The sequence below is a fragment of the Numenius arquata genome, chromosome 2, assembly GCF_964106895.1.
Source record: "Numenius arquata chromosome 2, bNumArq3.hap1.1, whole genome shotgun sequence".
NCBI lineage: Eukaryota > Metazoa > Chordata > Aves > Charadriiformes > Scolopacidae > Numenius > Numenius arquata.
Window position 1 is genome coordinate 55,492,938 of NC_133577.1, and position 27,003 is coordinate 55,519,940.

A 27,003-nucleotide genomic window follows, 5' to 3' on the forward strand; every position below is an offset into this window, starting at 1 on the left:
ATGATCCAAAAACATCAGTGATAATTCCCTCATTAAAACTCTAATTATTTAAGTACTGTGTTGGGGTATTGTGATTATGTATGGCTCTACACTTTGCATCTTTAATTATACTCAGGACATTGTTCATTTACTTTCCAGATTCATAAAACTTGCAATAATATCTGTAACAATACATTCCAGTTTGTGCATACAACTTCAGTACAATAAAAGTGCATCACATTTACTAACGGTGTTGGAGAAAGACATTTCCAGAAATATGTTTATTTAAAGTGTATCCATATTAGGATGGACATCAGTGTGTGTCTTAATTGCATCATTATAAAATGCTATTAGATCTAATGATGAAAAACAACATAAAAGATCTAGCTAGTATTACACAGTCTTAAACTGTGTCAACATTAGGAATTAATTAAAGCACTGGAAATACACCTTTGTTCGTACTGTATTTGAGCCACAATTCTTCCTATACCTTCAATTGCCAACAAAAGTCCAGTATACTTTCAGATCTGTTACTATGAAAAAATTAACATACACTTTTTATATGCCATATATGCTTAATTTTTTGCTTCCCTACTGGTTAGAACTAAATCTAAATTTGTGACAAATTGTAGAGATTTTACATATGGTTTTATTATACAACCACACACACGAAGCTACCTCTAAATTTGTTTCCAAACAGCATTTGAGGAAACAATAGTCATATCCATGTTGTCAGTTTTACTCCCTGGGATCCACAAACTCAAATCACCAAGCAGTCAGCGTGGACCTCTGTTCTTCCATGCATGAAGGAAGCAGTATTTAGTAGTATGCAGTGATGGTCTGCCCTGGTGTGACTGCACAGTAAAATGTCTAACGTCATTTGTAGGAAAAGGAACTTGCCCGGCAGTTGATCAAGATACACACTCCCTATGATGCTGAATGGGATTACCATTGAGCAGTACATAAGCTGATATATATCTGCAAATTTTTTTGGAATGTCCCAAATTAAAGTTCTATATTAATTTGAGTTACAGGAAAAAAAAAATGTAAGTTTTGTACCAAGACTGCAAAAACTTTAATTTGATTGTGCTAAAATGTGAATTAAAATAAAAAAGCATATTAAAAAGTAGCTTATGTAATATCTGATATTCTTTAGTATGATCAATTAACTATTTGATAGCAAGTCATTAAATATGCAATCATCTTCTGTGAATATATGAATCTAACCTGAATATGCAACATTTTAATTTTTTTGTCTAGCTTTTGATAATAAGCACACTTCATACCCATTTTCACCGCCATTGACAAAATTAATGTGTCATCTGACTTAGTCATAAAACTTCTATAAACAGATTTGCATTTCTTAATGCAAGAAAACTCAAGGACAAGGGAAATCAAATTCATTTGATTAATTAATTACCAGATGGTAATTATGAGATTCTTTGTAGGAACCCCAATAATTTCTGTCTTTCCTTTTTAAAACATTTTGTGCTCCGTATTTTCCATAGATGAGCAAACAGCAAAGATCAGATGGGACTGGCCTAATCTGTTCTAATTTGGAAACTGTGCTGGACCATTCAGGTAAATGCATATCTATCTGTCTATAGACACACAGAGAGAACTGTTAAGAGTTCTTTTTTTATACATGTAAACTTTGATTTGCTTTTATCCATTGGTTGCGTTTAACAACTTTGTGCACACACTAATTACCAAAGATTGGAGAGTCATAGACCTTTTCAAAACAAAACGAAGCTAACTGTCATGCCCTCACTACACACAAAGAGGAATTGTTAATGATTTCCTTGCTGTTGTATCACTACATCTTTATCCCCATTTTCATGCTCTCAAATTTCTTTTTTTCACAAGGGTACAGAAAGACCAGACTCTGTCTAGACTAGGCTGCTTTCTAGAAACTAAAGTTTGATGAAAATATTTCACAAAGATAACTAAAGAATGCAATGGTTGGTAATTCTTAAAATAACTTTAACACATTCAGTAAATCAATTTTCACCACAAGTGCACAAGTATCATCCTGCAGTTCTTCAACAACCGACCAAAAAAAAAAAAAAAAGGAAAACATACAGTCTTAACAGAAGCTCTACAAGTCTGAACATTTCAGAGTTTTGCTAAAAGCATAAGAAAAAAATGTACTTGTTAGCTCAAAGTATCATGGATAATTTACATGCAGACACCCCACCACCCCCCAAAATTGCATTTTGAACACCATTACCTCTTAAAAGCTAAAGCAACAAAGTTACAAAATTGATGGCAGAATCCACTAGCAGTATTATATCACTAATTTATATCATTATTTCCTGAAGTTAGTCACCTTTAACTCTGATGTGTATCCCTTCCCATCCCTTTCCCGTATGCCCGTGGATACAGGCTTTACTCAAACTAAGGAGTGGAGGATGTTGGAAAAACCTGACTACAGCTCCCCCATCCGATCTATTTCTGTATGTCTGTTCTGGGTAACAAAAAAAGTTCTTACAAGATGATTTTCCACTTTGTTCAGCCAAGCTACTGACTGGCAGAGGGTTTGCAAATAGACATCAGGATAGCAAGCCCCCAGCAGGGCCCTGTATCTTGACTTTCAACCACGCAAGTATATGACTGTCGCAAGATTAGAAAGAGACTGTTTTTCAAATAGTTACTCTTCTCTAACAGTCTTCTGCAAAAGCTAGGCATGGACTCACTTAGATTACCAACTACAGTATAGCCCCGATTATTGCAACTTCATGCTCCCTCAGTATTCTTATATTAATTTCTTTGTTCCTCTCACTTTTTATTAAGGTAGCTTCCCTTTAATTGCTGCCCTTCTTTGTCTCAAATGTACATCTTGCCTGCATCTTTCTGGCCTTTTGCAACTTGGGTCTCTTCTCTGCAGGTATTCTGGCACTTCCCTCTCATGGTGCCCATGCTTGAACTGGAAGAATAATTCTTCTCCCAGTACAACTATATCTGCTTCAGCATCAGTTTAACAGGAAAAAAAAATTACACTCTTAAACAAGAAAATTATGGTAGCAAAGGCTGAAAGTATTGTCTAAACCCGAGGCAGCCATTTAGTAAAGTTTTAAGTGATATAATTTCAAACCATTTGCTCGAACAGTTCAAAGAGACTCGGCCAATTTTGCTCAACGTAAATTTGAAAGCGCGTACACACATCACTCTGCTGGCAAAACAGCAATGAAGAATGTCCTGAAACAAAACATCTTAAACCAAACCACCTGAACTGATGATGCATCACCCAGTTACCTTTCTCCATCACCACCGGGATTTTGCCAGGCATCATCTGCTTCCTTTGCCTTCACATACTTCTCTCAGTAAACATCATAGTGTCTACCAAATTAGGATTCATTAGGATTTATTAAGAATCACTAACTAGCAGAACTTAGCGCGACTGCAGTCGTTACCCCCGAGAGAAGACTCCTTCTTCTTCTCCTTCTCCTCAGCCAGCCGAAGGCGAACGCACAACAACGGCCGGGCGGCGGGGGCTCCCTTAGAGCGCTCCCCGAGCCCTCCCCGCAGCCGTTAACGATCCCGGCGCCGCCACCCCCTATCCCCCCCTCGCCCCCCAGGCTCTGCACGGGTTTCCGCGGAGAAACGGGGACTCCTCGCTCAGCCCCGTCCCTCAGCTCACTCACCAGCCGCCTCCCGCCAAGAGCCTGGGCGGCGCGCGGCGGCTGCCCCGGATGTTGATCGGCCCCGGCGGAAGCAGACGTGGCGGCGGCGCTGCCCGCCCTCCCGCGAGCCGCCAGCCGGCATGAGGGGCTGCCGGCACCGGGCGCCCACTGCACGGGCGCCGTTCTGTGGGCTGCTGGCGGCTGCGGCGGCGGTGGTGGCGGCGGCAGCGGTGGCCGAGGGCGGCCGTGCTCTCCCTCAGCTCAGCGACGACATCCCCTTCAGGGTGAACTGGCCCGGCACCGAGTTCAGTCTGGTCGGTACCGGGGCGTGGGGAATATCAAGGGGGTAAGGGGGGGTCTCGCTCCTCCCTCGCAGCCTCTCTCAGCCAGGGGAGCCGGGTGGGTATAACCGTTACAGGGCAGCCCGGGCGGCGGGCAGTGGGTCCGAGGGCCGGCGCCGCCTCAGGCCGGTCGGTTGCCTGTGACCCCCCTGCGGCGCGGGGGGTGTGTTTGGGTTCGGGGTGCTCTCTACATGGCCGTGCCTCAAACATCGCCTGCGGGTTCGGCGGCGGTGGCGAGCAGTGGCTGCAACACGCAGCGGGGCGTAGGGAGAGTTCAGGCCACGGCCTGAGTCTGTCAGCTGGGGAAATGCCGGGGAAATCTGCCCTGAAAGTCAAGGTGGGAATAGCCGGTTGCAAATGTAATGGTTGGTGAGCCTGTTTCTTTAATAAAGGTCCTTTATAAGGACTTGGAAGTAGGTAAGCAGGAGTAAGATGAGCGAGGAGGAGCGCAGGGATGTGGCTGGAGGTAGAAGGATGGAGGCAAAGGAGAAGGCAGGCAAATGCTAGCAAGCTGAGGTGCCAAAGCCCAGTCTTGTGACGTCTCCAGGAAATACACTGGAGCACCTGCCTTGTGAATTAACTGTACCGGCCATGAATTCAGGAATATTTCTAGCAAGTAACATTAAAAAAAAAAACCACCTGACTAATCCATAGATTGGTTGTTTTCATAGCCTACAACTGGTGTCCTGTACAAAGAGGATAACTACATTATAATGACCACTGTGGATAAAGAAAAATATAAATGTATACTTCCACTGATAGCAAGCGGCAATGAGGTAAGTTCAGTCAAGTCTTTTTTATAATAGTGAGCAAGTCTTTTACAGTATCTTTTCAGTTACTTTTTTTTTTCAAAATAAACACTTTTTTTTTTTCTCCTGTAAAAGAAAAACCATCTTTAGAATGCTTCACGTTTGCACGGTTTATAGTAGATGCCTTCACTTTGTATTACATACTAGCTCTATACAAAGTGGTGCCAGTCTGAACAATCTTAAAGTCCTTATTTGGCAACAAACGGTTGCTCTAATGTTCTGTTTATTGCTAGGCCTTTCACTGATTGGGAAATTCTTGTATTTTAAGTAGCATTGTCAAATTCTAGGCCAGTTAACAACCTTTATAGTTGTTAACACTGCTGTCGTAGTCACTGTATCTGAAAATACTGTTCCAGTCAAGCTTCAACCACTTCAATCAATAATTTTTATTCTCCATCATCACTTCCTCAATTGGATATCTGAATGTACAATGTGGGGTTTAAACGAAGAAAAAAAAAAAGTATATAATACATTTGTTTGTACAAGAGAAGATAGGTTGGGGAGGCCTTTGGTGTGGTTTATCGTTGGTCATTTGTTCCTCCAATGTTTTTTTCACACTGTGAGAACTTGCACAGCCAAGCTGTATGCCTGTGTTAGGCACCTCCATTTTGACATAGCCCTCATCCTTTAAGTGACTGACAGTACAGAGTGCTTCAGTGTAGGTGAGAAATCTTTAGTACTGAAGAACTGTGTGGAAATCTCTTCATGTTTATAGAGCGAAAAATACATGGAAATAAACTTCCACAGTATTATGTATGCGCTTTTTTGATCCTTTTTTTTTTTTTTAAATTTTGTAAAAGCTGGGTGATGTTCCAATTACAGTGCATCAGTACAACATCAGCGTTGACTAACAAATGAAAAGATTGTTGATGCTGTTTTCCTGTTTGCACCCCAAGCTGCCATTCTGGACATGAGCAAACAGAGAGCTCTTACTCTTTTGCCACATGTGTATTTTTTATACTGCAAAACTTTTCTGTTTTCACTACTTTATTTGTAACTTTTATTGGCTCCTTCTTACTAAACTAAATTTTTTTTTTTTCTTTTTTGGTCTAATCACCACACAGATCCTTCAGGGCAGGAATTAATGAGATTTCGTACCTTTTAATTTTGCAATTTTTTTTTAATATTGTAAATGAATATTAACTAACCAAACCACTATTAATTTTAATGTAATGAAATATCCTTCTGTTCTAGGAAGAAGAAAAGGACTACAAAGGTCCTACTCCAGGAGAGTTGCTGGAACCTCTTTTTAAACAAAGTAGCTGTTCGTATAGAGTATGTTACTTCTGTGCTGATAATTTGAATACTAATTGAAAGTTTACAATCCAGTTCATTTACTACTTAGCGTAGTAAACTGTTTGGATAACTGTCTCAAACTTCAAGTGCTAATTCAATCAAGGTCTCTACAGCTTAATTACTATATCTTAATATTGCTGATAAATTTCTGTATAATTGAAGATGTCAGGATTAAAATCAATTGGGTTGCTATAGTAGCAATTTTAAAATGTGGATTTAAAATAGTTACTTCCAGGAGTCAAGTCACAATGTGTGACAGACTAATCAAAAGCATTTCTCAGAAAGTGTTAGAAGACCAAAGCAAACATACTTTTAGATATTCTGAAAGTTTTCCAGGTTTTCATCAACTGTCGTTCTGATTCAAAGACTCGTGTCTTACAATGCAAGAACAAGCCTAATACCAAACAAATTGGTACTGAGAACCAGAGAGAGTGAAAGCGGCCGAGTATTATACCTATGCAACATCCTACACAAGCCCTTGAGGAAGGAAGAGTGAGTCAAGCACAATTGGTAAACAGCCTGTACCTATGGCAGTTGCCAAAACGAGTCTGTGCTTGGTTGCTACAGCTTAGCTCCAGTAATTTGGGAGCAAATTTAGTCTTTACATCTTATTTCATTTTTTCCCTTTGTTTTATCCACGTGAAAGTTAAGGAAACTGCCTGTTCTGTTTATTTGGAACATCGTCAAAATGCTTGGGGAATACTGAGACTTCTTACTGTTGTATTGGTTTTGAGGGTGCCCACGTCCACCTGCTTGGGCTGTGCTTCATTGCTGCAAAATGCAAGATTTTGTTGTTTGGGGTTTTTTTTGGGGGGGGGTGTAATGCATCTTAACATATTTATTTATTTAAAGATTGAATCTTACTGGACTTATGAGGTCTGCCACGGGAAACACATCCGTCAGTATCATGAGGAGAAGGAAACGGGACAGGTAGGCTTGTTACAATTTACAACCCCCTTTTCCACTGGCATGTTCATGCTTAACTCCTGTAGAGGACTTGGAATGCCTGTATGCTTGAAAAAGTATGGAAAAAAGTAACTGAAGTTTATTTTAACTTCTTTTGATTGTAGAAAATTAACATTCAAGAATACTATTTGGGGAATATGATGATAAAGAACCCATTATCAGAACCAGGTTTGTCTTAGATTATTTTATTTTGCTGATGCTCTTTTAATTCTTCGGTTTTTAATTATTACTGTCTGAGAAATATGCTGTAAAAAACTGATTATCAGTGCAAAAGAATACAATTTTGTAGATTATGTGTTGGTTTTTTTTTAATCAAAATGTATTGTTTTCAGTGAACTCCTTACATTACTTCCATTCTGTCAATTTTACCATGCTGTCTAATTGAGTCCTTAATTTGCCAGGGGAAGAAAGCAGTTAGTATGAGAAATAGAACCAATATATGCCAGACCAAACTTTGATAATGTAGCCCGTTGCTACTCTCTTTCTGAGCAGAGGGCAGAGTGTGTAGCACATCTTGGGCTCTGCTATTCTGTAATCAAACGTAGTCTGCAAACCCATATACTTTTAGCTTTTGCAGGTAGATTTGATCCTTGGAACTGTTTGATAGTCTTTTTTGGGGATCCTGGTGCAGATCTTCAGAAATACTGAAGTGCCTAAAGCAGGACTTCAGTGGAAAATAGGTAGCTGAGCCCCAAACTCAAACTGCAATTTAGAATAATTAATTTTCTGGACACTTCAATTTTTTTCTCGTAAATTATTGTAAATGCTGGAGTTTCTGTGGTTGTACCTGCCAAAATCAGCTTCCCTGGGTGAACACTTTGGCAGTATATTAGTCCAAAGAACTCCAAAAATCCACAGACTAAGTGTTCATTCATCAGCGTTGATAGAAACAATAGAAACAACATAATCTAGTGTTTGGGACTTTTTTGGGGGTTGGTTTTTTTTCTTTTTTTTTAATTCTAGGCTAGTAAGTAAAAGATGGGCACCAGCATTTTTCTCTTCATAAAGGTGATTAACTGGAACGCCTCAATCTTGGGGGGGATTTAGTGCTATTAATCCCATTCATTTGAATTCCTACCTGTAACCTTCAGTTAGGTATCTTAGTCCTGAAAAGAAACATGGCTTCAGAAACTGCATTGTTTGGCATTTCTTTATTAGTGAGTTACAGTGCTTGTTTGTGCTGTCTTCAATCCTGTGCAGAAATGCCTAATTCTCCCTACACGCTGCTGTGCAGAAAACAAAATGTTTAATTTGAATTACCAGTTCTTTTGTGGGGCTAAATGCTGAAGTTACATGTGGTGATATTTCAAGTCATTATATCTGAGTCTTTTAGGATGTTGATCTTGTGTCCTTTCCTCTTAGGTGGCAGACTGTATTCTTTCTATGCTTCCTATACAGCAGTTCACACTACTTCTCTTAAAAAATAACATAGATGGTTTCTTTAAACCACTGTGAGCTGAATTCACAAGTGCGATACAGTAAACTTGGAACATCTGAATGGGTGACAGCAAAGCAGAGTGGCCTTTTGCTCACCTAGTTCTGAATGGAGTCCAGACTGTCTCCTGAAGCAGTTGGGGAGGCTAAGGATAGCTCTCACCTGTGACAGCTTGAAACGCCTGCCTTGTCATGATGTTTACTGTCACGATATATGGCGTGCAGTCTGGCCTTACTACTTCCTACAAGCATACCCTCTGGGGCTGGCTAGTGGGTGGGCTGAAGTACTTGCCTGTTTATTGTCCCAGCCTGTAATTTAATTCACTCACTGTGAAAAAAGTAGTCAGCTACCTCTCAAAGAACAGCAGTAGTGACATGTTCCTTTGCACTGAGGCCCTTCCTGTGGTGCTAGGACTGGATTTAGCCTGTCTTACAAAATTCCAATTTATTTTAAGAAGATGCTAACTCATACTTCATTCTGTTTGCTCTGGACCCGAGATCACTGTTTATTGCCTGCCTTTCCTCTTTTGCACCTGCAAGTTCGTGAAATTGACTCTTGGGAGTTTACATGGAAAGCACTAGCACATACACAAAACATACAAACTTCTCTGTATATAATTTCACTTTATTTCAAGTTCACGGATTTTATGCTTACCTCATTCTTAATTATTCCCTAGATCAAGAAGAGAAGGAAAATCCAAAAGAAAGTGCAAAAGAGGCAAGTGAAAAACATCTATTTTAACTTTTGCCGTCAACAGTGGAGGCAATTTATATATGATGAGATTATGTAATTAGTCCCCTACCAAAAGGAGTATCAAAAAATGAAACTTTTCCTGAGCTGTGTTTTTCTCACTTTTGATTATCAGTCCCAGCTCAGAAAGCATATTTAGTCTAGCTAGTCAAATTTCTTGCCCTTCTACTTACTTACATTAGTTACGCTGATCTTAAACTAGATAAATTAATACTCTTCTTCTGTGAAGACAATACAAATAACCACAAAGTCACATTATGGTCTAGCAATAGTTATTTTTCCAGCTACATCAGAGATCCCAATTCCCTTAGTGACACTTCTGTGCATTTTGGGTAGGGAGAAATGCCTAACAAAATCCTACAGCACAAAATCCCTAAAAGATTTCTTAGCTGACTTGATGGCTCATCCCATAAAACTCCGTTCTTCCCTTTTCCTTTTGGGAACTTCTCTGTCTGTTTAGGCCCCAAAACTCAATTCTGAGTTACGAACTTTATAGCAAAACAATGGAAGTACCTGAAGTACGTTGGGAGTTTGGAATGAGCAATAGTGTATCTGACCCGTGGACAGACATGCCCCTACCTTATTTCCATCTTCATTTTAATTCTGAAATGAAATTTTTGTCTACATGTTCTTTGTAATGCTGATTTACATAGCACCAAGTGGTTCTGTGGTGGATCTCAGAAGATATACATGCCTGATAAGCATTTGGGAAGTAGTTGGGGGGGTAGACCTAAGTCAGAATGTGGCCCATTCTAAGGGCAGTGACAGTTATGCCTCTTTGAAATTAAAGAAAAGTAGGTTATTTATAATGTAATTTATTTTTTTTTTTATTTCAGAAGTGAAGTCTTTTACTGACTTTTTTTTTTTTGACAGTATTTTTGATGTACACACACTGTCTTGGTTTCAGTCCATAAGGACTTGCAATTTGTGTGGAATCTCTAGTCATGAAAGGGAAAGAATACACAACGCAGCTGGGTGGAGCTTAAAGTAACCGAAAACTGTTGCAACTAGAGATTTATCTCAAGGCCTGCTGGGGTGCCTTTCAGTTGTGTGCAGACAGCAGCTGTCTGCATTTAGATTTCTTGAATAGTTACCTTCAGTGAAATGCGTAGGCATCATTTTTCAATTTTTAAGGAAAAACCAGTTGTTTCATTCAGAAAGATAGAAAGGGAAGGCACTGGTATCTTTTTTTGTCAGCTCTTTTGTACACAACCAGAATATATCTTCATTTCGACCTTTGAATATTGAAGTATAGAGTGGATAAGTGACTGGAAGCCAAGGAGTGCCCGAGCAATTAAGCTGCCAGCATGTTCATTCTTTAACCTCATGAATGTCTCATTGTTTCATTCATGATGGAACAGTTTTCAGGAGGAGAGAGTCAGTGGCCTGTGACAGGGTAACATGGTTTGAAAACCAAAGTAGGTGAGATACAGAAGGCTCTCAGGTTCCCCAGGTTAGTGTCCTGGCCACAGAAGGTACCACCACCTTTTAGCACAGAGCCTGATTTGTTGTGCATCAAAAACCTTTACTAGCTCAGGCAAGATAAGCAGAAAAAGGGCTAGTTTGTGGGTTCCAGCATGACTTTTGCACACAGAACTTTTGGTACCCAGGAACTTCAGCTGCCTCTGAGAGAGGAGCCAGGAGAGAGACTTTTACCAGTTTGGGGAATTAATTTCTTAAAGTGGAAGTTGAATGAAACATATGACGGAACAAGTCTGAAGAAGGCTTACTTAAAGTGTGTACAAAAGTAGGATTTACTTTGTGTATATCATTAACTTTGTTAGGCACAATAACAGGTGGCATGGGATACTCAGGATAAGGAACAGCCCAGGCTGGGGATGCTGTGGTGTAGTGCAGGTGTAGTGCAGGATGACTTTGCAGGGGTGTTTTTAGATTCTTCATGGCCTGGCACTGAAGTGAAGACCTGAGCTGAATCTGGCAGAGCTACTCACATCTCTCTGTCTTCTAGACTACAGAGTGAACACAGCTGGCTTGGTGCTCTTCCAAAACACTGCACCCAGCTGGCAAGCTTTCTTAGAACTGAAATACCAGGCTGCCTGTGCAGAGAAACCAGTTGCTTTTGCAGTGAGATACAGCTGGGCTTTGTAGTCAGATCTCGTGTGGTTCAGTGCATTTGTGCAGTGCTGTGCTGGAGGTAATAAACCAGAATGTGTTTGGATGTTGCAGAAACACCAAGTAACTACACAGGAGCTTGTTTCAATCCAGTAGTGCTGGCTCTGCACAATGAAATAGCATTTTTTGTTTCAGAATGGTCAAAGGAACTTTACTGTGATTCTTAACTTTTACTTTCTTTCACCTAGATACCTACAAAAAATATAGAAGGGCAGATGACCCCATACTATCCTGTAGAAATGGGAAACGGCACACCTTGTAGCTTGAGACAAAACCTACCCAGATCAAGTACAATGATGTACATCTGTCATCCAGAAGCTAAACATGAGATTCTTTCAGTAGCAGAAGTGACAACCTGTGAATATGAAGTGGTTATATTGACACCTCTGTTATGCAATCATCCTAAATATAGGTAAGGTACTCAATTTTGGCTAACATTATGACTTCAAATTTTTATCAATTTCTATGCACATCTGTGTTTATAGAAGTCATATATCCAGCTGTGGTTTCTGGTACAGAGCTGTGATGCTTTTATGTACTTACTTTGGCGTGTGCAGTTTTGCCATGTTTTAAGTTTTCATGTTAAGTTGCACAATATTTGCATTTTGTAAGTCTCTAGTAATTGATCCCATATGAGAAGCAGATGGGAAGTATAACTTGATTTTCAACAGGTAAGTTTCTAGCCCTGTCATTCTGGAGAAACACAAACTAGGGCATTAAGGCTGCAGGGAAATTAAGAACACCCTCTCTCCTCCTAGTTTATGATTTCAAAGTCTTTGGGGATCATCTTAATGGTATTCAAAGACTGCAGATTGCATATGTGCATTATATGTGTGCATAGACTCAGCTTCTGTAATTTCAGAAAACAAAAGTATGGTCTTCAGCCGTGACCTTAACATTTATTTTAGCAGTACTCCCAACTTAAGGAGCTCCCTTCCATCTGCTTCATTGCTTCCCTTCAGCTGCATAGGTCATTTTCATACGAAGAATTTGAAGAATTCACAATTTCAGTGTTATTTTCCAAAAATCATGTTTAGGATTCCTTCCCCACCTCCCCCTGCTTCCACCCCCAAGTTGTACCATGCGTCTAAAGGATACCCTTAGTTTCAATAGTACAGAATTTTGACCTTTCAAGGGATGTAAACAGAATTGCAAAGTGAATATGACATACAAATGAAGGGGGAAATAATGGACAGGAGTTCTGAATTTCCCATGTACATCAGAACAAGTGAGTATTTAATCACTGTTCTGAAATAGGCAACAAAGTCTAAAGGACAAAATCCTCAATTGTGTGTTTTATAGACACTTGCCAGTTAGAGTAAATAAGTTATGCTATTGTTAAATATTTAGTAGCAATTATAAATTTTCTCATGTAGATGGGCTTGGTAATACTATGTTATCTGTTGCGCTTATCTATTACATGATTATCTGTTTACTATGAGTCCGTTAAGCTTCTGTATCAGTAGAAAACAGAAGGTGCACAGGCAAATTGTTCTGTTAAACAATAACCTGGAATAAAACCTCAAGCTGCTACCTCGTTCCAAAGGGAAGGCATGGGAGGCTTCGCGGCCATTAGCAGGAAGGACTTAAAATAAACATCTTTATTCTCCCACTTACATGTCATCTTAGTAAATAAAGATGGGTGGAGATAACAGGGTGGGAATGCTGTTTGGTGTCAGCAGAGGTAACGAACAAACCTCTTTTTAAGTTAAATGCACTTTTCCTCTCGTGTTCCTGAGAACCACACTGAGCAGTACTTCAGCCACCAGTGCTTTTCCTCTACACCCATTATCTTATCCAATAATGCACTTTGCATTAACTTGCCAAAAGCATATCCATTAGTTGTCGTTCTTATTTGGGTACAATTTGACTTTTTCTTTTAAATTGGTGGGAATTGGGAACAGGGAGGAAGGCAGTGAAAAGTGTTTGTCTTCTGTAACTGTTAGTCTTGATGCTGTTTAAATAAAAGTCAGATAAAACTAGTCTTCTTTGGTACAGGGCTTATTTAATCTAGAGTGCAACTACAATTTGGGAAATGTTTTCAGATTGTTTTAACTCTGGTGGTGATGATTGTACAATTGCTGCTGTGTATTACAGAATCCTCCTAGGAGGACGTCACAAAAAGCCATCTTGCCTCTGAAGCAGTATCTGCATATACATTTTGTAAATAAGCTTTCTCTAAACAGGACCTTTTCAATGAGATGAGCAATGGATACTGAACAAATGCTTCATTTGTCAGTATGATTTTTGTCTTGATCTTTGCTTTCCTTTAATATTTTCTGTTAAGGCTTATTTGGTGTTTTAATGAGACCTTCATTTGTGTAAACTAAGGAGAAAGCTGTGTTAATTCTGCTCCATGTCTTGGCTTTTTCTTTCCTGAAATAAGCTGCATTTTGCAGCCATAGCTCATAAAGAGAGTGATAAAGGAATAATGGGTATATATGCAGTATGAAAAACCATACGTGTCAGGTAATATAAGAATGTATTCTTTTAATTATAAAGTAACTGCATCTATCAAGTTTGACCTTTGCCATTTCCTAGCTTCTGAGAGAGTTTTGTGGAGCTATGACACTACACTCATGGTACACATACAATGCAATGTGCCTTTTAAGGTGCAGCTTTTCCCTTTTGACAAAGGGGGGTCAGATTGCACTGCCAGTTGTCTGGCAGCGTTAGGAGTGAGACTATGCTGGGCAAAAAGTGTATTTATATCAGCTGTAAGAGCAGTGTAACTTTGGCTGAAATGGTGCAAGTATGAGAAAAAAGAATAGACATCTCGGGCCAGTTCAGTCAGAAACACAGAGCAATAAAAAAGTATGTCTTTAGTAAGTGATGTATTGCTAACTTGTTTGGACAGGTTCAGGGCTTCCCCCGTGAATGACATCTTTTGCCAGTCTCTACCAGGATCCCCACTTAAACCCCATAATCTGGAACAGCTGGAGAAACAGCAAGAAATTATGAAGATGCCTTTTAGAAGGGTTAAGGAGGTAAGAACTGTTTAATTTTAAATAGAAAAATGCTGATTTTTCCACATTGTAACACATACAACGTGTTCTGTGGAATAAGTTCTCTTACGCAGCTTTCTAAGACCACCTCAGTCTTTCAAACAGTCTTTAAGCTTGTTGAAGTCATCTGTAACTTGCTTTATTTGGAAGGAAAACAAAGCAAGTATGTTTGGGCTGCTAATTTAAAACTTTTGTAGCCTTCGTAGCCTACAGTTTACAAACGTGAAGTTTTTGACTTTTGTTTTTTCAACTATGCTGAAACAGTGAAAACAGTGACAAAACGCTTTCATACTTTTTCCTACAGCCTACTTCACTTAGTATTAAGTAACTTTTAATTTATCAGACTTTGCAAGGGACGTAAGATCTAAATGGGTGTATTTGTATATACTTTAATTTCAGGAAGAAATGCATTCAACAAAAGAAGAGAAATTTTCTTCCATTCATAAGCCTGTTGCTGTTGGAAGCCATCAACTATTAACTGTGGGAACAACTCACATCTCCAAATTAACTGATGACCAACTTATAAAGGAATTTCTTAGTGGTTCCTACTGCTTCCATGGGGTGAGAAATAAAGCTATGCCTAATAAAATAGCTACTCCTTAATTGCACATACTGGTTTATGTATTTGTTTATTTTTTCAATGAACTCTGATAATTGCATTCTTATATAATAATTGCCTTTTCCTGCACTGATACAGGGAAGGCTTATACACCAAAGTCTATGCCAGAAAGGTATCTGTAACCTTCCTGTTGAAATTCAATTTATTTGAATGGAGTGTGAAATTAAAGTAGGTCATGGGAATTTTTCAGTGCTGATTTTGTTAATGAGAAGAAAAAAAAAATCTGATAAAACTTATTGAGAGAACAGCCATCATAACAAAGGTATCTGAAGTTTTCCCTGTGTTTGAAAGAGGAAAGTATTTCTTTAAAAGATGCAGATAGTATACAAATAGTTGAAGGAATTTAGTCCTTTGCAGATCTTCCAAGAGTCTTTGCTTAAACTCATTAATTCTGGCCCTTGCCAGACATAGGTCAGTTAGCCTAATAAGAGATTCTCTCAGTGCAAACCTTGAATTAACATATCTAATTAATAAGTACGGAGCTTTACAGCTAAATTAGCCAGTGGTTTAGGGTCTGGAGGGAAATGGATGTGGTTGTTTTGGGGTGCTTTGTTTGGTTTGGGGTTTTGTTTGAATGCTGAGGTTATACCTCTCCCTAGGGTGTTGGTTGGTGGAAGTACGAATTCTGCTATGGCAAATACGTTCATCAGTATCATGAGGTATGTTTAAATAGTTTTATGTTCTGCAGTAGATGGCTGTGGGTGTGGGGGAAAAAAAGGGGTTACAGAATCTGTCTACAGTTTGAAAAAAGAAGCATCCTTTTCTTGGCTGATCAATATCTTGGGTTTAAAAAGTTGGATTTCAGAAAATAAATCCTCTGTGTGCTGCCTAAGTTAATGCAGGCGGATGTAGGTACCATGTCAGGTAGAGCACAGTGATAATCAAAGCTGAAAAAATGTGGGTGTGTTTGTGGGAATGCTCTTCTAGTCATCAAAACACTTTTATCAGCTCACACAGGCTGGGTGGCTGTTGTGAAGAGACCATCAGCTTGACTCTTGACCCTGATACAAGATCAGTCGTAGTTTGTCCCAAATGCAAGAACATGTTATGTTGACAGCAGCAGACTTGCTCTAGAAGTGATGTTCTACGCACCATTAAAATATCCTCACTGCTAATCGGAATTGTATAATACAAGGTGTAATTACCAGTTTTTTCTTTTCTAGGATAAGGAAAGCGGCAAGACTTCTGTGGTTGTGGGTACCTGGAGCAAGGAGGAACACATTGAATGGTCCAGGAAGAACGCTGCTAGAACCTACTATCTGAGAGAAGACGGCACACAGACAGTTAGGTACGGATACAGTCACCATGATCACTGCTTTGGCTGGCTGTTCCTGAATTGGTCTCATACTTGTGATAGGGAAGAACATAAATGCCAGGGCCCACTTCTACAGTGTGTGAATATTCAGTTTATGAATAGATACAATAAACTGGTAAAAGCAGTGGGTATAGATTTATTTTTCTCCCCCCTAATCAACGTGCAACATCAGAATAGGGAATTCAACACTCTGGATATGATGCAGAGAAATAAATCTTCCAATAGTGAATAATTATTTGCTTCTGCAATAACTGAAATACAGCGTGGTACTTCATTGTTTTCTATATTAGAGTTAACTATTTGAAGAATTATGAGATACTGTATCACACAGGTTAGCTGTGTGCTTAAGAACGGTGTTTAATATTTCCAAACTTTTTCATTCCAATCGTTTGTGACAGGATGGTGTCTCATTTCTATGGAAATGGAGATGTTTGCGACTTAACAGACAAGCCAAGGCAGGTGACCGTGAAATTGAAGTAAGTTAACTTTTTTAGTTAACTGATGTTTTGTGTCTCTGCTTCCTATGTCAGAGGGGAAAGCCTCTGTTGTCTTCATAAAGCTTAGAAAATAATCACTGTTAGCTTAGTAAAAATGCTACAGATACTAGGGAAATACACGGTTTAGTTTTGTGCTTACTACATGCTAAACACTACAAAATTTCTCTTCCATTTCCAGATGTAAAGAATCTGATTCCCCTCATGCTGTGACCATATATATGCTAGAGCCTCATTCTTGCCAATACATCCTTGGGGTATGTAAAGACAAACCTGAATTACCTAAGACCAGGTGCCACCTAGTAGAGGACGTCTCCAGGTGCATGTTTAAAATAGTCCCTTCCTTCCAGTGACTCATCCCAAGAGATTCCCGTACTGTACTTTAGCCCATATATGTGGCTGCTAACCAAGCACTGCTTTTTGTGCAATGGCATTTGCTTAGAGGAAGGGGATTCATTATTAATTACAGTAGTTCTGTTGTTAATAAGCTACAGAAGTCATACCCAAAAGTAAAAAGAACTTACTGACTTTTACAAAGCAATGCTGGAGTACTGTGCCTCTTGCAATCTGTTGTCATTAATCTCATGGTATCTGTTGCAATCTCTTGTAAAAGTTTATCAACATTTTCGTAGTCTTTAATGTTTTGATCTCTTATGTTCAAGGTGGAGTCTCCAGTCATCTGTAAAATTCTGGATACAGCAGATGAGTATGGGCTCCTTTCAGTGCCCAGCTAAAGCCCGTGAAGCAAGCCATACTTGTCAACAACCCCGCTGCCATTTGCCACATTAACATCCCCTCTGTGAGATGACAAAGGCGGAGAGCAGCTTTCAGCCACCCAACCTCACCAGCGGAACTCGATGAGGGACTTACAAACCACTTTGTGTGTACTGTGTATATAAGAGATTATCGATAAACTTTTAATGATTAAAATCTTGTCTGGCATTCCCTGTTTGACTTGTGTATGACACGTTCTGCAATCATCGTCATCATCATTAAGGTATGAATTATCAACTTTAAAAAGGCAAAATAAACAAGGTACCAGCTTCAAGTGAGGAGTTTAGCTGCCAACAGAATGAAAAAGTGAACCAACGCTTCTTGCTCAGGAGCCTTCAGCAGCCACTACAACACTAATAATTCTTCTACTGCTGTAACTTACTTTGTCCAAACACAAATGTTACCTCGGTTTGATTGCTTGGAACTGTATTAATATCACAGTCCTCCCTCCTCTTACCTCACCTTCCTTCAGCTGCTATTTCTTCTCCCAGCCTGGGCTGCTTTCCAGGACTCTTTTGGGATTGGTTGGGTTTTTTTATATTAACATTGTAGGGTTTATCTTAATATATTTATTTTGCTGAACATTCTTACTGACATCTGTCAGATTTGCTGTTTTGCTTCTAAGGATGCTAAGGTATGATAGTAGTGATCTACAATCAGCATTTTTTGTGGCAGAGTTGTCAATATCAGCTAGAGCTCTAGATTCCCGCTTGTCTGTATTCAGCCGGGTGTGTTACAGGTGTGCCTGAGTGCTTTCCTTTTCAGTGACAAAGACTTGGTCCATCCACCTGCCTCTTAATGGCCAGTACCAGGCTGGAGGTCTGTTTTCTGGTGGCATGCCTACCTCACAAATAAGATTTTTGGTGCAGGCACACGAAGCTTTAGTCTGCTGGCAGTATGCATTCCTAGGAGATAACTGAAATATTCTGTGACAGGGGTATCTCAAGTAGATTTCCTTTATGCTTCTAAAACAGTTTTCAAAGAGGTAAGAAAAAAAGGTTGCAAGTCATTGGTTTATAGCCAACACCCACTGTACCCTCGGGGATTTCCTTCCCTCAGGAGAACGTTGTAGGTCTATCGGAAAGACGTTTCAGTACTTTTACCAGGTGTGACATTGATCACTTATTTTGTGGCTGAGTTACTCCAAATCAGAGACAGGATTACGTGTGTGTCCTCTAGTCACACTGCCAGTGTCTGCCCTGAGCTGAGAGCGGTTACTGAATGCTGTCTCTTAGGTTAAGTTCCACCACGGTGAGGCTGAGAACATTGTATGGGGTCTGTAATGATGCGTGTGCTAGAAGAGGCAGAAGCTGGGCAGCATTTCCGTCGGTAGCAATGGTGTACATTTAGTGCCTTGATCATGTACGTAAAACCACTACGTTTCCTCCTCTCTCAAACTGTTGTGCAAGGTATAGGAATTTCATAACTGTCAAACGGAAAACTGCCAGCCATATGGCATATGACTAATTGAATACTACCCAAACGACCAAGTTAAACTGCTAGACTGTTGCAACGTAAGAACCCATTTCATTGTCTCATATAGTGTAGAACACCAGAACAGCATTTAAGTTCAAAGTCACTGCTCCTGATCATATCCTTATGTCTCATGGTTTAGCAATGTGTCAGAGGAAACTGAAAAAGGAGGAAGAGAGACTTCTACTTAGATTTTTTTCCCCCTCAAAGAGAATCTTCTACCCGCATAACCCACCACCCCCACCCCGATCTTCTTGGGAAGCATTAGATAAATGAGCAAAGTGTTAGTTTTAATCCTGTATGTAGTCAGTAACTTTTACAAAAGAGAAGACGTTAAAAGCAGTATTCTCCTGACTTCAGATCTTTTAGTTTCCCTAAAGTTCTTTTACTTGCCTGAACAGTCACCCGGACCCATCTTCTCATCAAGTGTCTGGTATGAATCCAGGCCCCATATTGACCAAAGTTTGCCTTCGGCCACACACAAGCAACTTGTTGCACAATCTGCAGAGCTTCAGGAAGGGCTCCCCACCTCCCTGCCTACCCAGCTTCAGGTTAGCTATAGCAGCAGCAGCTCCTCCGGTGGCAGCGTTACCCCTTAGCTGCCTTCATCCCAGTTCTGGACGCTGCTACAGGTGTTGCTTGCTCAGGTCCACAGCAGCGGAGGTGCATCCCAAGCCAACATACAGTAAGAAAAAATAAACACATTTATACTTCACTTCCCTAAGGCATCTTTGCAACGGGCTGGATGAATCCTCTCATTAGGGCTCTGGCAGTAGGTGGAAGTGTTAGGTTTGTGCAATCCCTCATGATAGTTTTATTTTGAATTCAGGCTGCCCTATATTTACTTGGCTGCTCTTAAGGAAAGGCAACATAGATATAGGCTGAGCACCCAAGCCCCAGGTTTGATGTGGACGTGGGCCACGGTGCTCCACTGCAGAACGCAGCGTGGGCTGGGACAGTGTCAGACTTCCCTCAGCATCTGTCGGGCTGGGTCACAGCCAAGGGAAGAGAAACCACAGGACGCTAAGCCCCTCAGCTGTGGCAATTAGATCAGAGGAAAAGATAAGAATAATTATTTTCCCCACAGAAGAGGGAAGTCCCCAGCGCGATGAGGAAGCAGAAACTCTTTGACTAAGCAGCCACAGCACCTCAGTGAGCTGTTAATGCCAACTTTTGCCGTTTTATGAGCAAACCGTGCTGTTGCCAGATTCCTGAAATCTATACTTGGTTCTCCACATTCCTCAGCCTCTACTTCCCCTTGCACAGGAAGCAACGTGATCACAGATTGTTCCTGTCCTGCATCCGGACTACACGCAACCACCCAAATCCACAAAGAACACGCTTTTCTCTTCCACCCTCTCCCGCCTCTCCCTGACCAATGCCTGATTTGGGAGAGAACCCCTGAGGCGGGGGTGGGGACAGCCAGAAGGACGGATGCAAAAATCCCAAAGGGTACAATAGACCATGAGTTGGTACTGCTAGAAATAATTAAATGAGACGCAATTTTATGTTCTAACACATTTGAATCTAAAAGAAATGTGCAATTGAGAGTAACTTGCAGCTTCAACCCTCTCCCAGACAAGCCCGGGGGTGCGGGAACCTGTCAGTACCAAAACCAGAGAAAAACAAAGACTCTTCTGGTACGTGGAAAGCACAAAGCAGAACTGGAGGGCTGGAGGTTTCTGTGCTGGTCTGCTCGGATTTATGCCCAAGGTATTATGCAGGTTTGCTTCTCAGCCTGAGAGGTAGAGTTTCTATGCTCATTTAAGAATCAGCAACACTGGAAAATAATGTGGCAGACAGCAGATTTGCAGCAATGGTGCTGATACCATCTGCAATTAGTCAGAGGAAACTACGTTAAAGGAAAGTAGATTTGGGAAAGTGAAACATGCCACTTAGATATTTACTGCCATGAGAAGAGTTCAAAGAATGAGCTGGTTTGGGTCCCAAAGCACAGGAAGACAAGCATCAGTAACAAGCACATAAACCCCCCCAACTCCCTTGAACAGAAATGCCTAAAACCCACTTGTGGGCTCTTCATACACAACCCAACCCCAAACAGCAGCACTCACTCCTTGCAAAGACCTGAGTATCAGGAAATTAAATCAGTATCTTCTATAGAACTTAAGAGTCATGTCATTATTGCGATGTCTTTATTTGCATTTCCACTCAAAGACACTCCTCAAATATAGCAGCCATTAGACTTTGGATGATAGGGATTCATTCTAGAGCTCATTTTTAGTTGTCATTTAAGATCACAGATTATTAATTAGCTGCAAGACGGATCAAAAAGCAGAGAGACTATTTATGTAAGACACAGCTGATTGATAGACATGGCTGAGAGGAATCAGTGGCTCAACCTGCAAGGCAAGAGAGCGCCTGTGAAGTTTCACTTTTAGTGAAGGGTGAAATGAGATGATCAGTCTCCATAAGATTTTCTCACGTGGTAAAGAAACACGGGGTATTATTCCTTCTCTCAGCACAGAGGCAGACAAGTGCATTCCCAGGGCATAAATTATGTGTATAGCTACACAGAGCTGACTTAGAGTTTTCACCCAGCACCCAAGCCTAAGCCCACGTTAATAAGAGAAGCTCCTTTCATGTCTGGTTTCCGAAAGGCTGATGCTCATTCTCCCTGGATTTGAGCAGGCCTTGTGCAGGTTCAGCTCTCCTCCCTTAAATTACACTCCCAGCAAAAAAAACCACCTACCTGCTGCAGAAAGATAGTGAACAAACGGAAGAAGACCTGTTTTAGGAACGAAACCTCTTTATTGAGTCCTTGTAGAGAACGACAGCGCTGCCTTGGTGCCTTGGTTCTGCTCTCAGACACGTTGTATGTACATTTCCTGCTCACTCACACAGACGAGAAAGCTTGTGTGCTGCTCTTCTGCCACAATCCCCAAAATAGGTTGCCCTCAAAAAAAAAAAAAAAAAGAGAGAGAGAATAAATAAAAACACAGAACTTGTGCTGGATGAAACAAGTTAGGATAATGCCAGCACAACATGTGGGCAGAATAACCACTTTTGTATCGAAAAATATTCTTTTTCACTTCTAACGGTGATTTACTCTCATGGCCAGCCAGAGACACGCGGTTTGATGTGCTTGAACAGAGCTGCTCCAGCTTCCCAAAGAGTGAACTACAGACTGAGTTTCAAGAGCAGCACAGCTGTGTTTAGATAAAGGAAGGCTTTCTCGGGGAGAAATGGCTGTCTGTAGGGAGTCACCCCAAGTTGAAAGCAGGAGCAAGAATCTTTCCCGACATGCCCAAAATGCTCTTAATTTCCTGTCTCTTCTACTAAAGCAAGTTAGAATCTGTCTGAAGAACGGATGACTTCAGGGCAATTCCCAGAACCTGCCAGGGCAGGAAAGTGCCTGGTCAGAGGAGAAAGGGAACACAAACAACCTGGGGGTTTTCCAGTCCCCCAGGACTGGACAGGGGAGCCCCTGGGCTGCTGCAGGAGTTTCCAGTCACTGGCAGTTACAAAAGAGTGGAAAAACCCCATCAACAGTGGAAAAAGCAGAGCAGATGACAGGGTACACCTTGTGCAATCTGTTGACTCCCCTTCCATTGGCATCCCGAATCGAGCTCGCTGCAAGTAGCGTGCATCTTTCAAGGCAGCACTACAATCACCAACAAAAATCTCTTGTTACTTTTTCCCCCTAGCGAAAGTGCACGAAAGGTACAATTGCTCACTTGGCAGGACCGCTCCTGGCACACAAGACCTCACACTCACACATGAGAGAGCCCAATACAAAAATCTCCCCGTCTTAGGAAACGAACCCCACAGCACGTCCCGTTATGGGATGAAATCAGTTTTATAGCCCCGTGGTCACGCTTGGTGCTTCCAGGCCTTTCCCGCGATGCTCAGGTCGGAGGGAAGCCAGCAGATACCTTGGGACGACATCGCCCACAGCATCTCACCGGTAAAACGAGCAACTTCCGCCCTCGATTTTCCCCCCGGCGAGATGCTGAGCAGCTGCTGGTGCCGCCGTGACGGGGAAAACCTCCCAGATTTCGCTGGGGAGAAGCACCTCCGGCACATCCCTCGGGGAGCAGGGCTGCGGGAGCTGCGGGTCCCGGCGGGCTCGGGCGGTTCCCGGGGGCGTCCCGTCCCGTCCCGTCCCGCCCCGTCCCCAGGGCTACAAAAAGCGGCGGCGGCAGCGGGTGTCGGCGGCGGGGGAGCAGCGCCGAGGAGAGCGGGTAAGAGAGGGTCGCCCGGAGTACGAGGGAGCTTTCAGCTGTCTCCCAGCCTTAAATCCGCAAGGCCTTAAACGCCCCGGGGGCTTGCTGAGCCCTGCGATGGGCGGCTGCAGGTTATTCCTGCCCGGTGCGAGGCGGGGGGAGGCAGGGTGGGCTGGGGGGTCCTGCTGGCAGCAGAGCCGGGAAACCGTCGGGGTCCCTTCTCCTCAGTTAAAGTTGATGGTCCGAGTCTGGTGGGCAGCAAAGGGGACTACGGTAACACCAGGTTGCTCACCTGAAGGTCTTAACCTGCATTTTCAGGTAATAAATACAGGACACGGACCGTAGGTGCCGGGAAACTGGTGACAGACAGAGCTGGGGCAGGAGAGGAGCTGGGCAGTGATGCTGCCAGGCAATGGGAAGTCTCCAAAGATGAATAATGCACGGGCATTGACCTCTCCTGGTGCAGGCTGTCTCATACGAGCCTCTGCCACCATACTTCAAAGCAAACTTACTCTTTTCCTTGCTCTGACAAGTGAGGCTAAATAAATGGCCGCTGGTAAATTCTTGGCACCACCAAGGGGATCGGATCACAAGAAGGTGTGTGGTCAGGCAGTTACACAGACCTTCCTGACACATTACTCTTGAATACACTATTTAAGTGGCTGAACAGGCTTTGGGTGGATCAGACTTACCTGGCTGCTGGGTGCCGGGACAAGAGATGTAAAACCTGAGTCCCAAGAAGCAGTTATCGAAATGCGTTTCGGATTATGCAATGGAAAGATGCTATTGCAAAGGCTGCTCACTGTCTGCCTGGGGTGCTGGGGGAAAGGAATTACAATTAAAAACAAAAAAAAAAAGTAAAAAAAATCATTCAGTCTATCTACAATGATCTGAAATTAATAGTGGTCTCTCTCAAATTGTTCTCTGACACCATCTTTTATTATTGCCTCTTGAAAATAATAATGAAGCAAGATGTATTTTTTTATGTCGATAAAAAGGGATTAATAGGTACAACTAATGAAACAATTTCTGTACTTGCAAGTAAACTAGGATTATTTTTTAAGGGTATTCATTAACATAGAGCATATTTTAATGATGGATTTTACATTTCTTTTCTCCAGGATGAGGATCCTTATTGGAAGCCTTCATTTCTACTTCATTTCTTTCTTACTCAGTAGAGCAAACGGATTCCTAATTCTGAGAACACCTACAGCCTATGCTTTCTTGTTTTATAACTACTCCTATTTAAACCTCTCTTCTGTATCAGAAGCACAAGCTCCAAAAACAGCAAGAGCTCTCAATTTCTCACATAATGCAATTGAAAAAATAACCAAGAGAGACTTGGAAGGTTTTGAGGCGCTGGAAGTTTTAGACCTTTCCTACAATCAGATTAAGGACATTGAACCTGGTGTGTTTGAGAGTCTGCTCAGCCTTGTTTCTGTGAATTTATCGTTTAATGATAAGAAACTTCTTGTATCAGGTCTTCCACCCCACCTGAAGCTCTTGCCTGCTAGCAAAGCCTCAGGGTCTTTGGAGCTTTATAAGTATTTTGATAAATCCTCAGAGGCTGCTCTGGAGCCTTCTGCATCTGCCAAGGAGCTGCCACATTCGGGAGGTCCCTCTGTCCTGCGAAATGTTAAACTGAGGCTCAGACGAAATACAGAGAATCTTCTTCGAAGAGCAGAGAAAAACGTAACAGTCTCTCCAACAGCCACATTAAGGCCTAATTTCTGCGCAGCACCAATAAATGGGATACTCGATCTGTCAAACAGCAAACTCTCCGAGGAAGAGCTGACATTAAAGCTGGATCAGGATCTCTGCCAAGCTCAGCTGGACAGTATTTTGGAGCTTGACATTAGTCACAGTGACCTGGAAATGGATCTTCTGTCACTGTTCATCCTAGTTTTGCCAATGAAAAATGTGCAGTCCATTGATGCCAGTTATAACAAATTAACAATTAACATTCTAGATGTTGAGGTGCTCTGTAAATTCCCGTTCAACAAGCTTTTGTTTCTAAACATTAGCAACAATCCCATAAACAGCTTGGATACGCTGTGTCTCCCTTCAACCATTAAGGTAATTGACTTGTCCTTCACCAACATAAGTCAAATACCCCAAAATTTTGCTAAAAAAATGATTAACTTAGAAAACATGTATGTTCAAGGAAATCACTTCATATATACTGTACATCCAGCAATAACTAATGCAGTTCCAAAATTTTGCCCTGGAACTGTCCATATTAATGCTATTTCATTTGTCAGAAACCAGGCTGGTACACCCATTGAAAGCCTTCCAAAGAAAGTAAAACACCTGAAAATGTCCAATTGCTCCATTGTAGAACTGCCAGAGTGGTTTGCTGACACAATGGAAGAATTATTATTTTTGGATCTCGGCAGCAACCGGATTTCTGTGCTTCCTGACTTACCCATCTCCCTGCAGCATCTTGATATAAGCAACAATGATATTAAAACAATACCCTCTAGTTTTAAATCTGTCTCCAACTTAACAACATTTAATATTCAACATAATAAAATTATGGATATGCATCCTGAGTATTTCCCGTTGACTTTAACAAAATGTGATATTAGTAAAAATAAGTTGAACATGTTGTCATTAACTGATGCCCTCGAGAAACTCAACTATCTTAATGTTTCTGGAAATCTGATCACCAGACTGGAACCTGGCAGCAACCTTTCTGCCCTCGCTAATCTGGACAGTAGTCACAACCTAATTTCAGAACTCCCTGATCACTTTGGGAAATCTTTGCCAATGCTGAAATATTTTAATTTATCAGGGAACAAGATCTCTTTTCTACAGCATGGTGCTCTCCCACCTTCTCTGATTGAGTTAGACATTAGTGACAATGCCATTACTACAATTGTGGAGGACACGTTTGGCCAGTTAACAAGTTTGAGTGTTCTGACTGTACAAGGTAAACATTTTTTTTGTAACTGTGACTTGTACTGGTTCGTGAATGTCTATATCCACCACCCCCATTTGCAGATAAATGGCAGAGGAAATCTCAGGTGCAGCTTTCCACCAGACAGAAGGGGCTTGTTGGTGGAGAGCAGTAACCTCACCCTTCTGCACTGCTCCCTGGGCATCCAGATGGCTATTACAGCTTGTATTGCCATCCTGCTTGTTTGGGTGTTAACAGGCTTATGCTGGTGGTTTGATGGGCTGTGGTACATGAGAATGGGTTGGTACTGGTGTATGGCGAAGAGGAAGCAGTATGAGAAGAGGCCAGAAAACAAGCCCTTTGATGCCTTTGTTTCATACAGCGAACAAGATGCAAACTGGACGAAAGAGAATCTGCTGGAGAAATTGGAAACTGATGGATTCAAGATATGTTACCATGAGAGGGATTTCAAACCGGGGCATCCTGTACTTGGTAACATTTTTTACTGCATAGAGAACAGCCATAAAGTCCTTTTTGTTCTCTCTCCCAATTTTGTAAACAGCTGCTGGTGTCAGTATGAACTGTATTTTGCTGAACACCGGGTCCTGAATGAAAATCAGGATTCCCTCATCATGATTGTGCTGGAAGATCTCCCACCCAACAGCGTGCCACAGAAGTTCAGCAAACTCAGGAAACTGCTGAAAAGAAAAACCTACTTAAAGTGGAGCCCTGAGGAACACAAACAGGAAATGTTCTGGCATCAGCTAGCAGCTGTCTTAAGAACAACTAACGAACCACTTGTGAGAGCACGGAACGGATCTGCTCAGGATGTGTATGAGATGGAATGAGATACAAGAATGTGTAAAGATTGTGCCTGGAAAGTCTGTGGTCAAATAAAAGCGTTTCTG

At 41.4% G+C, this 27,003-nt stretch overlaps 3 protein-coding genes across 3 annotated transcripts in view; 2 read left to right on the plus strand and 1 right to left on the minus strand.

Annotated features, from left to right (window-relative positions):
* ASB3 (ankyrin repeat and SOCS box containing 3) overlaps window positions 1-3,649 on the minus strand; it is a 29,823-nt gene extending 26,174 nt beyond the window's left edge. Inside the window, exon 1 of the mRNA XM_074144297.1 lies at window positions 3,624-3,649. The gene's annotated coding sequence lies outside the window, so the exon portion shown is untranslated. The remainder of the gene's footprint in view (window positions 1-3,623) is intronic.
* A 22-nt stretch (window positions 3,650-3,671) lies between these two features.
* On the plus strand, window positions 3,672-17,706 carry ERLEC1 (endoplasmic reticulum lectin 1). Its single transcript, XM_074144299.1, is given in 15 exon segments — window positions 3,672-3,723; window positions 3,726-3,916; window positions 4,615-4,719; window positions 5,947-6,027; window positions 6,901-6,978; window positions 7,119-7,182; window positions 9,126-9,166; window positions 11,521-11,744; window positions 14,190-14,319; window positions 14,737-14,898; window positions 15,556-15,615; window positions 16,120-16,244; window positions 16,670-16,747; window positions 16,947-17,022; window positions 17,428-17,706. Coding segments are annotated over 15 exon segments (1,539 nt in total). The 3' UTR covers window positions 17,500-17,706.
* A 6,612-nt stretch (window positions 17,707-24,318) lies between these two features.
* Window positions 24,319-26,943, plus strand: LOC141479367 (toll-like receptor 2). Its single transcript, XM_074168522.1, has one exon. It carries the CDS (start codon window positions 24,319-24,321, stop codon window positions 26,941-26,943), a length of 2,625 nt encoding a protein of 874 aa, XP_074024623.1.
* The last annotated feature ends 60 nt before the right edge of the window (window positions 26,944-27,003 follow it).

What these genes read in the sequence shown, in the direction of transcription:
- LOC141479367 (XM_074168522.1), top strand. Translation starts at nt 24,319, where the DNA reads ATGAGGATCCTTATTGGAAGCCTTCATTTCTACTTCATTTCTTTCTTA.